This window comes from Drosophila ficusphila, unplaced genomic scaffold (assembly GCF_018152265.1).
Source record: "Drosophila ficusphila isolate 14025-0441.05 unplaced genomic scaffold, ASM1815226v1 contig_198, whole genome shotgun sequence".
NCBI lineage: Eukaryota > Metazoa > Arthropoda > Insecta > Diptera > Drosophilidae > Drosophila > Drosophila ficusphila.
The window spans coordinates 2,693,965-2,710,024 of NW_025064092.1; the positions used below are offsets into that span (position 1 = coordinate 2,693,965).

The following is a 16,060-nucleotide window of genomic DNA, read 5'->3' on the forward strand; positions in this document are numbered from 1 at the left end:
TCGAAGTTTTGAAAATTTTCGATTGATAATAGTTCATTCCATGCGTTTACATATATTGAGTGTGCCCTGTAAATTTCAAGTAATTCGGTCCAGCCGTTTCTGAGATACAATGGAGGAAAGTTTGAAAAACACAGTTTTGAGAAAAACGCGTTTAAAGTTTCTAACTGCCAACTCAGCGCTTCGAACCGCTCTTTCTTTTACCTGCTGTATCTTTAAAACGACTTCGAATTTTCTAAAATCGCTTTACTACCGTATTCTAGACATGTTAAGGGAGCAATTTATGAAAAAAAAAAAAAATCGATTTTTTCAACCCATCACATAGGAAGACCCCCTTAAAGTTTAATTAAATACAATATCTAGTTTTTTCGTCCTTTTCCTCATAACATTTTTATTATGATTATCATCAAAGGATTTTACTTTCAAGGGCATTCAAAGGCTGGTCAACAAATCAGTTTTTGTTTTTCTATGAGTTGCATTTTTTTTTGAGGGCGTTGCTATTTCAAATCGCCACATTCCCTTTTCAGCAAGCTTATCTCAATGGGTCCCACCTCCTTGCCCATGGCCCCTCTTTAAATTTATATATATTTGGGTGTACATATATATATATATAGGTGGTATATCCCTCTTCCCTGAGCACTAATTGCACTTTAACACCCAACACACAAAAACGGCGAGCCAAGAAACGAAGCGAAATGGGAAACGGACAGCAGTGAAATATTTCAACAGCTTACCTAAATCATGTTGTTGCTCTTTGCCGTCGCTGTGCTGTTTATTTTTTTTAGCTTTTTTGGCTCATGATTACATAAATTATACCCGTTGACAAAACACAGCCAGCCAGGTTGTGCCAGCCAATTGCCAAAGAGATCTCTCGCGAGCGGAGAAAAAATGAAGCAGAAGTAGAAAAACACACAGATTTTTCACAGCCATGTTTATGGGTTAATAACTTCATTTGGACATATTTTCTGGTCAGTTTGGCATCCCAGGAATGCAGCCAGCCAAGCGAAGACAGTTCTCCAGTTGAAACATATACTCCAAGGAATAAATAAACCCTTCGGACTGGATACTAATTAGCGGAAGTCTTTAGCCAAATTTTTTTGCGGTATTGTGGAAATTTTGTTTAGCTACCTTTCTTGTAAAACTCTTTTGTAATCTTTTTTCTTTATAAATTTATGGAAATGTGAGGATAGGTTTTCTGCTAGATTGTTTTAAATATAATATTTCAGAACAAGTTAGCAAATACTCCAAATAAATACTCCAAACGCATAATGTTGGGCTCTTTAAATTCTGAAAGAATTTTACGTATTTTATTAATTAATTATCAACTACTAATCGATAACTAATTACTAAATTACTTTTTGAGAATCATGATGTTCCAGTATATATATATTTTTAATGAGGTCACCTCTTTAACGTAATCTTTTATCAATCACTTTTCGAAACGTAACCTATTTTTGTCGACCATTTAGACTCAATTACCACCCGTCTGCTCTTCCTCTTTCCCCTTAGCGATTTGACCTTCTGCTTTTGTTGGCATAATGACCGCATCTTCTTCTTCTTCCTCCTCAAGCAGTTGGTAGCTCCAACTGTTGTACCGTTATCAGAGCTTCAAACTTGTTCGCCAGCGAACTTGTTCGATGTGCCAATAATATGCAACAGCTGTCGTTGTTGTCGTTGTCGTTGTTGTTGTTTCTGTTGTTGTTGCTTTCAGCTGTAGCTTTTCGGAATTTCGCGGCAAACGGATCGTTCAGTTGACTTCGTGCAACGCAGCCGCGCAGACGCAGTTAGCGGTTCCAGTTATCCGATATATATATATAAATATATATCCAGCATATATATTTTTTTTTGAGCATCACTATTTTTTTGCCAAAGGATCCCGTGACGTCGTTTTTGTGATCGATGTGCCACAAGTGCCAGGCTACGTGGGCTAAGAATTGCAAGTAAGCCAACAAAAATAAAAAAAATGAAGTGATGTGAATTGAAAGGCTAAAGTTTCGAATGCCTGTCGCCGGTTGCAAAAATAAAAAATAATAATAATAACAATAACGGGTGAAAAGAGTTCGACATGAAATGCACTCAAGTGCATAGTTTTTTTTCTCAATTTCATTTGCACAATCCACCCACAAAACGTTAAAATGAAAAAAAAACCACATTAAAGTATAAAAAACACGTTCAAGAAGACAAACAAACAAAAAAAGTAACATTACATTAACAATAAAGAAAGAGGGGCTTTGATAAGTAGGCTATATGTTGCAGCTACGGCAGCAACACTAACGGTTCGCTTGCCATTGTCATTGTTGCTGTGATGTTGCTGCTGCTGCTGTAACTCTTTCTTCTTCTTCTTCTTCTTCGTCATCTTTTCCCTTTTTTTTACTTTTTGCAACGCCAAAAGACAATAGAAAGATTTGTCTTTGCAGCAATAACTGGCAGCAACATCAGCTGCCGCAGCAACAACACCAACTATTGTTTGCTTTTTGAACATTATGCTCTTGTGTAGACAACGACAAAAAAATAAACAGAAAACAGAAAAAAAAGAAAGAAATTTGCATTTACATTAAAAAAGAAATGAGGTGTAGGGAGACGATGGCCACGCCCACTTCGCATAACTTCAGCGAACAGCAGCAACAACAATGCGCAGCAGCAACATCTTCGATAACAGCAGCAACATTTAAGTTAAGGCCTCAAGTCTGACACTAATGGCTTTTCCAACGGGCATTAAGTTAAAGGAGGCTTTTAAATTGCGGCTGCCTGATTTAAAACAGTCGTTAAAAATCATTGAATTTTGCAAGGCAGCAGTATTAAAACGCTTCAAATGATTACTTTCCTTTTAGCGTAAAATTAACTTTGTATATTTACGTTACTTAACTGCAATGTACACTTTTTAAGCAATCTCCTAAAAGTCGTTAATATCCTAATTTTATTCGATTTGATCGCCAGTGCATGCTTTTAATTAACATTTGGCACGCATCAGCAAAGCACAAATACACTGAAACAAATAAAGAGCTCAAAGGATTCAAACAACAATAATAAAAAAGCAATAAATGCTCTTCAAATCTTTCGAATTTCCATTGAATCAAAATAGAAAATTTTAACAAGAATTTTATAAAAAAAAAGTAAACATTCAAAATCAATTAAATTCTTTCTTTCCGTGCAGCAACAGTTGTTGCAAGCATTTCCCTGGGTGTTGTTGCAGCTAAATGAAATTTTCCGCTAGGTAAATAAGGCATTTTACTTAGCCGTGAGTACTATAATTAATTAATTACACCATTTCAATACAGTTAAACAGGCACTGTTTGCCGGGAATCTCTCGCTTCTGCTTTGGGCCAAACAAAGTCATTGACACAATGACATGTCTGCTGAAGAGCCAGAGCTGAAGAATTCAAATCCAGCCGGCAAATGGCAAATGGGTAAAATGGCAAAATGACTTTGCCACCTGCTGGCCAAGGTGACTGACACGAAATGACACAGACCGACATTGTAATCATGAACCCAACGACTTTATAACGATGTCGAGTGGCTAAATAACCAACTGAGTGACTGACTGTCTGAATGAATGAGAGAGTGAGTGAGTGAGTGAATGAGTGAATGACTGATGTCTGCGTTTGTTTACACTAAATTAGCGCACAAAATCGGCGGGCAAATCACTTTAATTGTCTCAATCATCGTGATAAAGTGGTCGGATGCGTGGGTGCTAAAAGTAGCAAAGTAGCAAATGGCAAAGCAAAGCAAACAAAGGTCTGAAGAAGGCTGATCAGTGATCAGTGATCATGGCCTTCAGCTGGACAGGAAGTCTAATTGGCTTACAGCCAAAGCTTGCAAATATAATAATCTCTATACAGCTGCGTTCAACATTATAGTTGTTGGCTTTACAATTTCAAGAAGGTTGTTATAGTTTATAATTTGTGTAACGGAGTATATTCCTGACGCAAAATATATATTTTTTGATATGAATATTTTATTTTTAAATTAAATTTAAATCAGTTTTCCTTCAATAATGGATTAAAATATATAAACCATGTAAACTCCAATCTTGCAAGACAATTAAATAGGAGTATTCATTTATAATTCTAATTCAAAATATATTTTTGCATTTCTACATTTATTAAATAATTTTAAAATTACAAAATAAATAAATGAATAAATTCCTGGACGATATTTCACAATCAGTGCAATTATTTTTATCTCTTTTCTTTTTGTAGAATTTTTTTAAAAATACTCCTCATACAATCTATATTTCTTCCCAAGTGCCTGCAAATATTTCTATTGTTTTGTAAACAGTTGTCTCTGTACTTTTTTGGCTCGAGCCTGAAAACACCGCTGTTTTTCTACCGCTGTAATGACGCATGTCAATAGCGGCTGAAAGGGGCGTGGCGAGGGGGGCAAAGGGGGGGCGAGGGGGGTGGCGAGGTGGGATGGATGATAACTCCGGGCCGGGCCAACAGGTTTACCTGGTCCCGGAGCCGCAAAGTAAACTTGTTTGCTGTCGCCGCTGACCCAATTTCGTGCAACTTTTTTCGACATTTTTACAACAATTTTGTTGTTGCTGCTGCCGCGCTGCCACTGCCCCGCGGAGGTTTTTCGCACAAAACAAATCACACACACACACACACGAAACAAAAAAAAACGAACCCTAAGAAAAGCAGAAAACATCGCCGATGAAATGGACCCGCAGCTTCCACTCTCGAGATAGCGAATCCAAGTCGGAATCCGAATCCGAAACCGAAATCGAATCCGTATCTGCATCTGCGGCAGGAAAGGTTTGATAGCCACCTGTTTTGTTTTTTTTTTGTTTTTTAAGTTTTTGTTGTTGTTATTGTTGTTGTTGTTTTGCGGTTGGCCCAGTCTTACTGGCCTTTCACTTGGCCACCGAAAGAGCTTGTTTTTGCGGTTGGCAATTGAAGTGATAAGAAATCGACATTGAAATTGATTATGTCAGAGTGACCGGGTTTCATGGGGAAATTAAGAGAGAAAGAGAGCGGAAAATGTATCTTATTTTTTACTAAAAAAAATACAACAAATGGGCTTTAATTTGGTTTATAAATCCATAAACTTGTCAACCCAAGAACAAAAAGTTTGTGGTTATAATAGCTTAAATGTAACTGAACTAATAAAAACTGTTCCAAGAAATTAATGTCAACACAAATGCCTTTTGTAATAAAAAGTTTTTACTAGCTTTTTCTACGCACATTTAACAAGCCAATAAAAATAATGTTAATGACATTGTAACTCTCCCAAGTTCACGTTTTTTATATATAATGCCATAACAATAACAAATAAAAGGGAAACAACTTGTTTAACTCCTTAATAAATGATTAATATTAGGAGCTCTTTATGGGCCAATTTTATATTAATTTGTGGTTCAACCAATTTGATGAACTTATAAAGCGAACCAAATTGATTCGTTTTATTAATACGGAGGTATCGTTAATCACTGAAATGAAATGGCCAACACTTCCCTGTCTTTCGCCAAACACCTGTCACTTTTTGTTTTCCCTCGGAACCCGCGGGCATCCCTTCACCTGTCTTTATGTTTCACACTCATTAGGCCTGGTATGTAAATTGTAATTTTCTCACCCACCACTCCCACTCAAAAAAAAAAAAAGAAAAAAAAAGACAACCCCTCTTTACAAAAAGTAAACCCCTCTCCCATTTTGTAAACTGGATAGACAGGCGCTAAATACCGTTGAATATTTCAACACCCGCTCGATAACACAACTCAAAAACAACAACAACAACTACAGACACCAGAAACACCACAAAAACAACAACAACCATGTGTCAACAAGTCCCTCGGCCAAATATAGCCAAAAGCTATTGAGTCTCGATCTGGGCTTGAACCCCGGCTCAGATACAAAAAAAAAAAAAAAAAAAACTGCTCGCAATACAATCGAAATGAAACGAAACCCATTTCGTATGTCTTTTGCCCAATCGAGCACGCCAATTACGAATACCCCGAAAAAATCCAAAAACTACAGCAATAACAACAACAACAACAGCAACAAAGTAAAAAAAAAAGATAAAAAAGCCTGGGTCCAACCGATTACGTCAGTGGATCGTACAACCAAAATATTGTTGTAATCCAAAACCGAAAAAACGGCCGACGAATTTGAAAGACAAACAAATGAAAGATGGTTGCATTTACGTGGCCAACATTATAAGCCGAAATGAAAAGCCGCTAACAATCCCCCTTTGTCGCTATTGGCCATAATAACGTCAAGGTCGTCGCGGTGTTAACATACAAAATTGGTCAGGAAATGTGGGGGAATCGTGATGGAATCGTGGAATCGTTGCTCTTTGGATTAATGCAACAATGCAAACAACAACTGTTGCAACCGAGTGCATTCGATGGGGCAATTAGGCAAATCAGATCCAAATTGGTTAACTGCTCGATTTTCGACAGGCAGAACATGCAAACAATTGGCAAAACAATTAGAGCACTTTTCGGTTGGTTGAACACCAGAAAATTTGTACAGCTTAAGTTGAGCAGTTGGCGAAGTTTCGAAAGAAAGCAAACTTGTAACTTTAGATCGAAGAAAAAATCAAAGTTGGAAGCTTATGAGAACACATATTCCTTTTAATCTTAATAAAATGTTATTTGTTTGTAAGCTTTGTGCTAAGAATGTTGTTTGGTTGTTATGAAACTTTTTATATAAAGTATTTTATAATTTTACTTTCATTAAACACAATTTAGTACTTGGATTATCAGTGGAAATTAAACTAAGTTGCATACACTTTTTCTCACACGCTTTTCTTTATTTTTCAGCTGGCTTACGAAGAGCACAAGGAAAGCACATGGTAACAACAGCAAGGATAAAATATAACAAGGATTCGAGGACCGAAAATAACAAAACCACTTAAGAGTTTGTACACAAATGGCAATTAAGCAATGGATCATCTAAACCTTTAAATGGAGTTGTAATACAATCATACTGGCAAGCTAAAAGAAAATAGAAAAAATACCTAAGTAATTAGAGAACTCTCAAGTTCTATTACGTCTGGAGAACCAGAAAAGTTCTATAAACTATATAATAAATGGTAGACATTCTTAATGCAACATTTCTACATCTTACTAGAAAGACAAGCGCAATTTCACAAAATCAGTTGAGCAAGAAAGCTTACTAAAATCCGGGCAACATCAGAGCCCCGCCATGCACAAAAGAAAGAAACGCTAGACTTTAGAGAGCGAGAAGAAGAAACAATCCCCGAAAAACCCAAGAAATAACAAGGAAAAGCATAATCGAAGGAAACTCAACTCCCTGAAGTGGAAATCCCCCATCCAAAATGGTGCTAAACCTCCTCTTCATAACCACTGTGATCAAATCCACATTCGGAGTGGTGACCACTGGCCTCTGGCTGATTCCCCTGATGCTGGCGGCCATCACTTACTATCGCTACGATGCCGTGGATCCCGAATCGAGACCCTTGGATCAACTGAATCTGCTTCCCGAATACGACTTCATTGTGGTGGGCAGTGGATCCGCTGGAGCGGTGGTTGCCAATCGATTGAGTGAAGTGAGAAAATGGAAGGTTCTGCTAATTGAAGCGGGTCCCGATGAGAACGAGATCTCGGATGTTCCCTCACTGGCGGCCTATTTGCAACTAAGCAAACTGGATTGGGCCTACAAGACCGAACCCTCAACAAAAGCTTGTCTGGGAATGCAAAACAATCGCTGCAATTGGCCAAGAGGTCGCGTTCTTGGCGGCAGTTCTGTTCTAAACTATATGCTTTATGTGCGTGGCAATCGCAATGATTACGATCACTGGGCTTCGCTGGGCAATCCTGGCTGGGATTACGATCACGTGCTGCGGTACTTCAAGAAATCCGAGGACAATCGCAATCCCTACTTGGCCAACAATAAGTATCACAGTCGAGGGGGATTGCTTACGGTTCAGGAATCTCCATGGCATTCTCCTTTGGTGGCGGCTTTTGTGGAGGCGGGAACTCAAATGGGATACGAAAATCGTGATATTAACGGAGCCAAGCAAGCTGGTTTCATGATTGCCCAGGGAACAATTAGGAGGGGATCAAGGTGCTCCACAGCCAAAGCTTTCCTGCGACCCATTCGTTCGCGAAAGAATTTCCATCTGTCGATGAATTCGCATGTAACTCGCGTGATTATCCAACCAGGAACAATGAGAGCTCAAGCAGTGGAGTTTGTCAAGCACGGAAAGGTTTACAGAATAGCAGCCAGAAGGGAAGTGATCCTCTCGGCAGGAGCCATCAATACGCCCCAATTGATGATGCTATCTGGATTGGGACCCCGGAAGCACCTGGAAAAACATGGCATTCGAGTGCTGCAGGATCTGCCAGTTGGTGAAAATATGCAGGATCATGTGGGAATGGGTGGACTCACCTTCCTGGTCGATAAGCCTGTGGCAATTGTCCAGGATCGTTTCAATCCGACGGCTGTGACTTTTCAATATGTTCTGCGGGAAAGAGGACCCATGACCACTTTGGGAGGAGTCGAGGGATTGGCTTTTGTACACACTCCCTACTCGAATCGAAGTCTCGATTGGCCGGATATTCAGTTCCACATGGCACCCGCATCCATTAACTCGGATAATGGAGCCAGGGTTAAGAAGGTTTTGGGCCTGAAGGAATCGGTTTACCAAGAGGTATATCATCCCATTGCGAACAAGGATAGTTGGACGATAATGCCACTGCTTTTGCGGCCAAGATCGCGGGGTTCAGTGAAGTTGCGCTCAGCGAATCCCTTCCACTATCCCTTAATCAATGCCAACTACTTTGACGATCCACTGGATGCCAAAACTTTGGTGGAGGGAGCCAAAATAGCATTGCGAGTGGCGGAGGCTCAGGTCTTCAAGCAATTCGGTTCGAGATTGTGGCGCAAGCCACTGCCAAACTGTAAGCAGCACAAGTTCTTGTCGGATGCGTACTTGGAGTGCCATGTAAGGACAATTTCGATGACCATTTACCATCCGTGTGGCACGGCTAAAATGGGTCCTGCCTGGGATCCCGAGGCGGTGGTGGATCCTCGACTGAGAGTCTACGGAGTTCGGGGACTGCGAGTGATTGATGCCAGCATTATGCCAACGATTAGTAGTGGTAATACCAATGCACCGGTCATAATGATTGGCGAAAAGGGCGCCGATTTGATCAAGGAGGATTGGCTAACGAATCCCGAGTACAAAATCAAGCGGCAAACTCAACTTCGAGATGCCGAAACAGCTGCAAGTAGTGTTCACATCAGCTTGACCTCCGGCAACTCGAGTTCAGTTGACAGCAGCAACATCGAGAGCAACTTCAGCAACAGCAGTCACATAAACATCAGCAACATCACTGATTTAAGTAACAGCAACAGCAGCAACTTTAGCAGTGACAACAGCAGCAACATCGACAGCAGCAACTTCACTCTGAACTATAGCATATCAACGGATAGTTAGTGAAATGTGTTATTGAATGGGGAAAGCTCCAGATTTTGTGCTCAGGACTCCATTAGCTTTAAACGCTCCTCGATGAGAAGACAACGCAAAATGTTTGCCATTGCTAAAGTAAAACCAATTGCTGGAATGGAAACTCTTGGGAATGGAATAGAAAACTCAACAAAAGCCAGAATGTGATCTAAAAAGCACTTAAGAGCTAGAAATTCACTGAGAACCCTAGAACCAGAAGCTATATATTATACTATTCAGTTATGAGCTATTACAGCCACCAAAAATGTCCATCTACTCAACTTTGTACATCATTCAAGTTTATTTCAATGAGGAAGTCTTCTTGGGATAACCATAAAACCATTCTACAAAGAATAGGAGAACCCTTTTATGAAATCGAATGATGTAAGCACATAAAACTGTGGAACTCATCATAAAAGGTTTATGCCTTGTAAGCCGAACAAACTTTAAAGTTTGTATTGTATCAAGACAATCATTAAAAGTCAACACATTTACCGCGGAAGCTGCTAGAAATTGAACTAAATGTTATAAGCCCTACTGAAAAACTTAGATGGAATCTATAGAGATGTTTCGAAACTCGTACTTCTCATCGAATCTCAACAGATGACGTCCTCAAAAACCCTTAAAGATGATCCATTGCAAGACGGAAACCAGAAATCGAGTCATAGATTAAATGTTTACCTTCAATTATGCTGTAATCCTAGCTATATTTAGTAATTGTTGTCAACATTTTTTTTTGTTTATGTAATGCCTACCCTAAGCTATGATAAGCTAAATTAATATTGTTTGACTATTTATAGGAAACTCCCCATACACGCATTATTTAAACGACATTCTATTTAATAAATTAAATTTGCATAAGCATTAAAGGCGAAATGTTTGTTATTTACCGACAGCCGAAAAGCAGGCAATGCAAATGAGGTAAGCGAATTGCTTTTGGCCAAAATAAAGGTAAAGACAGCGAAGAGAATTGAGTCATCGCGTGGTTAAGTGTATTTTGCTCACGGAATTAATGCAAGTACTTTTTATTCTGGCATGGCAAAGTGTCTGTTCATTAATTAGGAGGGTTATTTCATTAATGAACAGTATTAAGTGAACAAGTATTCAATTCAGAATTAAAGGTTACTCTAGGCCCATATTCCATACATATGTACCATACACACCCCATCTTCTAAACGCCCGGTTATGTTCAGATGGTCCTGAACGATTCCGGCGACAATAATAAATATCTAATTAAGTTTTGAAAGATAAAAAAAAAAAAAAAGAATTAAAGGCGAATTCATTTTGGGCTTTAATACATTTAAATTCATTTTTTATAATAAAACTGTAATATATGAGCTTTTATTTTATAATATCAGTATTAGGTTACATCACATATATGGCATTTGATTGATTACATCACTCACTGCGAGTGACAGCTTAATGAACCCACCCTGAATTAAAAAGTATTCACGAAAATACCCAATAAAAGGCCCCACCCATTCAACTTAATGTCGGAATCTTGGAATTTATATACCATAGCCTAACATTTGGGCGCGGTAGTAAAAATACACAACATCACGCAATATTCTTGTGTCGAAAATATGTATATTTAATTACCAAACCAGCAGACAAGCAGCTCGGTTTTTAACTTGTCGCAGCAACGCCCATTGAAATGTGTATATTGAAAATATAAAGCTATTAACTAGCCGCCAATCGAAGTGTTATAAATCATCTTTCTGACAGACTCGAGGCCACGGCCCCGGTCCACAATTTTCATGCAACAATCGGAAGCCGGAAACGGCCAACGGAATTTGGTCTAATCAACACGAATTATGACCACTTTGGATGTCTTTTTCCGGATATGGATCTCAAAATCGAAGACCGAAGATCGAAGATGTGCTAAGTGATCGGGCCCTGTATCACTTTGCCCGCGAAACGTTCTAATTGAGCAAGAAACCAAAACAAAAGAGGCGGCTTATAATCATTTTAATTGAAGCTGAAGCTGAACACAAAAACCAGATTTTACGGCTTATTAATGGAAATGTCCAAGACATTTACAGCAAACACGAGCGCAAATCACGCATTATACTCAACGAGCGGTTTGGACAAGTTCAAGGTTTATTCGGCTTTTTAATACAGATACCCTCTCTTTTTTTCGGATTTATGAGAAGCGATGAAGTGGGTTTTATCAATTCTTTCTTAGGTGTATTTTTAGGGATTTATAAAGGTAATATTAAAAAAAAATCTATTGTTTATAAGAAACATTCTAACAACATTTAAATAAATAATTTATTTCGAATTTAAAGTCACAGCACTCGTATATTTTTTTAAATTTAAACAAACCTAAGTATTTTATTCGTATATTACGTATACGCCCTGTTACTTTTAAATTATAAAAGATTAAAAAACAAACTTTGTTTCCATACAAGAATAAATCTTTATAAGTGTTTTATTAAACAAAAACATTTTTATATTTTAATGAGAAAAACTTCAAGCTGTTTCTTTTAATGTTTGCACATAACGTATACGCCCTGTTGCTTTAAAAACATAAAAGCTGTCCCTCATTAAAAGAACATATGTTCATCCTCTTCGAACGTAAATCTGAAAACATTTCATTTAATTTATCGGTTTTGTAATTTATTGAAAAGACTTAAAGCCTCATAGTGTTTTATGTAACTACATAACGTATTCGCCATGTTGCCCAGAAAAAAACTTAACTACAGCCAATCTAGTAACCCACTCAAAATCGGAATTTTAAAATAGTAACAGTATCCCTTAGTCGAATCCAAAGCGATCGCCCAGTTCCGACTCGTTTTGCTAAGTAATTCAAGCCACGCCCCCAAAAACAAAGATATAGAGAACAAAGTTAACGAACTGCAGACACGAGGTGTACGTGACCGATTGCAATTTCGCCACGAGAGCAGATCCCCGGCATTGCCCTAGACATATGTGCACACGCAAAGGCAAATATCGCCGGCAAATCCAAATGTCTCGGCCAAAAACGCAATAAAACCAAGCGTATGCAAAATTTGGCAAAAAGAGTCTGCAAAAATCAAAGAGGGAAAACTGGGTCAATGGCCAGCGGAAGTATCTGCGGATCATCTGCGGAATACTCGTTGCAGATAACTTCCGGACATATCGATGTGTTACCGTTCCAGTTAGAGGTCAATCAACTTGTTGTGATCTCCGTTAGACAAGCGATCGTGTCCGCAGCAGTTGACCCAGACCCAATGAACTTGACTTGATCTCTGCGACTCGGCATCCAACTATTTGCATACAGCGCACAACCGGACAACTCACCTGTAAATAAAAATAGAGAAGAAAAAAATAGAAACGCATTAATTGGGCACGATAAATCATGAGAAAACTAAGAATCAGACATTGTAAGAGAATACAGCATAAATATTCATGGCAACCAAGCAGCATTCTTCCATTTAGCGGAAGTATATTTACTTTTTTTGAGTTCTTTTTTTGGTTTCATTAACGACCCTGGTTGGTGATTAGTGACCCATATACGAGTATACCACTTGGAGTGCCACTCTGAACCTGTAAGGCGAGTTCTTTTAGTGGTTACAAAGGTGCCAATCAAGTTTCAATTCGATTCAAAGGCAAACCGAAAATTCTTAGTCACTTGGCCAGCCTTGAGGTACAGAAATGTTGGTCAGGAAATTGGGCTAGTCGTTGGGTCTTATGATTTAGTGGTTAGCTTGAATTTTTATTGAGAATCGTTATGTTGAGGTTCCTCGTTGATTGAGTCATTAGTTTGAAAAGTTTTGAGTGGAAGATTTCAGTTTTACTTTACAGTATTATTTATTTTTTTATTATTAGGTATATTTATTACAATTTACAAAAGTCTAGTTAAAAGCTTAACTTTTCTAATTTTTAACAGATTTTGAAGTGGCATGAACTTAAATTTTCTTACAAGCTGCATTAGTTAATTTTATAATTTTTTATTACAAATTTACAGAATCAAAAGTGGTTTAAGCTTTTGCCAAATTTTATTAGTAATCCCCTTGTTATTTTTTCAAATATATTTATTGATTTTTATTTATAGCATTTCCGTTTGGTAATCTTGATCCATGAACCCCTGCGCCATCATCGTCGAATCACAGATCTCTTCTGCGAACTTCCTGACTTCATCAACTGTTTTATTTGTACAAAGTGTTGGCGTCACGTACTCGATTGGCCATTGATCACAGCAGTCGCACCGAGTAGTGGACTTCAGCTCAAATAATTGCACACTTTAATGTGCTTTAGTGCTTGGCAAACAATAATGCTATCTGGCCAAACTCGGGCTGTGTATCTATTTGGATTGTATCTGTATCAATATGTGCGCTGGCGTATAGCAATTATGCGCATTATGATCCTATCAAAATGTTATTCAACTTCTGTTCTGCTTTGTCATGTCAATCATCATCTGCAAATCAATCGATTTGTTTCGGCTTGAAAGTCCACTTTGTTGTGGGGGAAGTCTCAATAATTGATTAATTTGCACGGCTTGACTTCCTACAACAAAGTGAGTCGGCTTTATTTGTATTTGAATCAGAGAAATCACAATAAATTGCAATCATATTTAAATGAAATAATTGAATTGAATTCTTAAGACATCAATTAAGTTCTTGGTAGTCCATTGATAGATTGATTTCTTTTAGAATTTAAAAAAAACTTCCTTAACCACTTTTTATAGAGTTGTAGAACTTTCGATTGCTCTCGGTTTTTCTGGGGAATTCGCCCTGGAATTCGGTATGGAATGGTTTATAAGCCTTTGGGGACCCAACAGATGGATTCCTTTGGGTCTTGAGCCCGGACTTTGCCAGCAATTCTTGTACCAGGCGGCCTGCTGGTGACTCAAACCAAATCCTGCGGCAATCCTCAACGAACAGTGGTGCAAACTGCGACCGAGGGCACGGAAAAATCTCCCAAATCGATGGGAGGGAATCGGTTCCGGCTGGACAAAGGAGTTCAACGAACTGAGACGACTTCGACTTCTCAAGTAGGCAGCCGCAATTGAATCCCTGTCCTCATCGATGGCATCATCGGTATCCAAACCCGCCTCGTAACCATTTTCCGAGCGGGTTGAATTCATGCAATTCCGATACTGATCATTGGATGAACTCGACCTCCGTTCGAAGGTATCTGCGGAATCCCTGTACAGATAGGATTTGTTCAAGTACCTTTTCGAACCACTCGGCAGGCTATCGAAACTCTTTGATCGCGGAATTCTTCGGTTTCCGGGTTTGCGTTCCTTTACAGCCGGCTTGGACATGTTCTACGGAACTGGATTTGGCACACCCAGAGTTTCAAATTTAAATTACACTACTTCCGAATTTTGATAACAATACAATGCCTACTCCATTTCAGAACTTCAAAATAAAATGTTTGGATACTCTAGGGAATTTCAATATCTCAATAAATACATACAGAATTGTCTAGATTTTTGAAGATTGCAACTTGTTAGTAAATTTACTAACTACTGTTGGCAATTTATTTGTGGGTGTTGCCCTTTTAAAAACTGCAGAGTTAAAAAGGTTAAAGTAAATGTATAGAAAACACATGTTTATGCATATTTACAGAAGCTTGTCGAAAGAGGGAAACCGCCCTCAAAAAAAAAAACCAACCATTAAAGTGTTTGCTTCATGGAAACAAAAAGTAAAATACATTAGACAAAAAAATTTATACATTTTGTCTGCTTTTTTAATTTTTAACTTAAAGCTTGTCTTTGTTCTAAAATTATTTTTTATCAGTAAATAAATATATGTATACTGTTTCAAAGCTTTCAAAAACAATTCGCTATTAGATTTTTGCTCATTCATTCATTCAACATCGTTTCGCAGTTTTTGCAAATATACTCTAGTCTTTTTAAGTTGTTTAAAATGTAGCAAGAAACGATAAACTGGTTTTTTGTTTTAATCAGAAATGAAATCTCTTAACTGTTTCAAACTAACAAATATTACCACATCTTAAAAAGTGTCTATGCTAAATTGTGGAAGTGAGCGATTTGCTTTGTCATGATGATCGAAGAGCAACGCAATCTATTGCCAAGAAAAAACCCATGAGACGCGTTTTATGGCTAAGTTAAGAACCTTTTATGGCCATCACAATTTCATGTGTTTTGCCAGTCATTCTGTGGATTGTCAAGCGACCAGCTGTATCAACATGGAATCAAATCAAATAGTACATAATCAGTGGGATATCCTTCGTTTTAATTGATGTAGCATCCTGTTGCCAAAAACGAATGCCATGGGCCAACCAACCAATGATTGTCAAAAACCCAATAAAGACATGGTCGAGGCCCCAATTCGAAAAAATTGTCAGTCAGTGCAAAAGAGCAACTTGGCCAAATTCAGCAGTTGCCAACTATGAAAACTCGGTCAAAGACAACGAGTTTGCTTAAATTCTTGACTTTATGCGAACAGAAACATTCGCTGCTGCTGTTTCTCCTCCGACAGCACAATACCTATCGATACTAACAGTCAAAGCTTTAATTGCCGTTAGCAGATTACACTGCTCGAAATGGGAGGTTAGGTCTTAAAAAAATTACATTTTATTCCAAAGAATATCTTGGAAATACTGAATTCAAATAGTAAACGGATTAAGCAATCGAACAAAGTGGAATATACATTTTTTTAAGCCAAGTTTCTAAAGAATTGAAATACACATTGCCATT

The 16,060-nt window shown here is 38.1% G+C and overlaps 3 protein-coding genes across 7 annotated transcripts in view; 1 reads left to right on the top strand and 2 right to left on the bottom strand.

Moving 5' to 3' along the window:
• LOC108094654 (flotillin-2) overlaps nucleotides 1-16,060 on the bottom strand; it is a 108,928-nt gene that overhangs the window by 72,203 nt on the left and 20,665 nt on the right. The window lies entirely within an intron of this gene.
• LOC108101671 (glucose dehydrogenase [FAD, quinone]) lies at nucleotides 1,738-10,280 on the top strand. The gene is made up of 2 exons (XM_017206095.2): nucleotides 1,738-1,937; nucleotides 6,761-10,280. Exon 2 carries the CDS (start codon nucleotides 7,279-7,281, stop codon nucleotides 9,400-9,402), a length of 2,124 nt encoding a protein of 707 aa, XP_017061584.1. The 5' UTR covers nucleotides 1,738-1,937; nucleotides 6,761-7,278; the 3' UTR covers nucleotides 9,403-10,280.
• LOC122319782 lies at nucleotides 13,375-14,719 on the bottom strand. The gene has a single exon (XM_043207545.1). It carries the CDS (start codon nucleotides 14,657-14,659, stop codon nucleotides 14,075-14,077), a length of 585 nt encoding a protein of 194 aa, XP_043063480.1. The 5' UTR covers nucleotides 14,660-14,719; the 3' UTR covers nucleotides 13,375-14,074.

Excerpts from the sequence above, each read along its gene's own strand:
- LOC122319782 (XM_043207545.1), bottom strand. The coding sequence starts at position 14,659 with ATGTCCAAGCCGGCTGTAAAGGAACGCAAACCCGGAAACCGAAGAATT.
- LOC108101671 (XM_017206095.2), top strand. The coding sequence starts at position 7,279 with ATGGTGCTAAACCTCCTCTTCATAACCACTGTGATCAAATCCACATTC.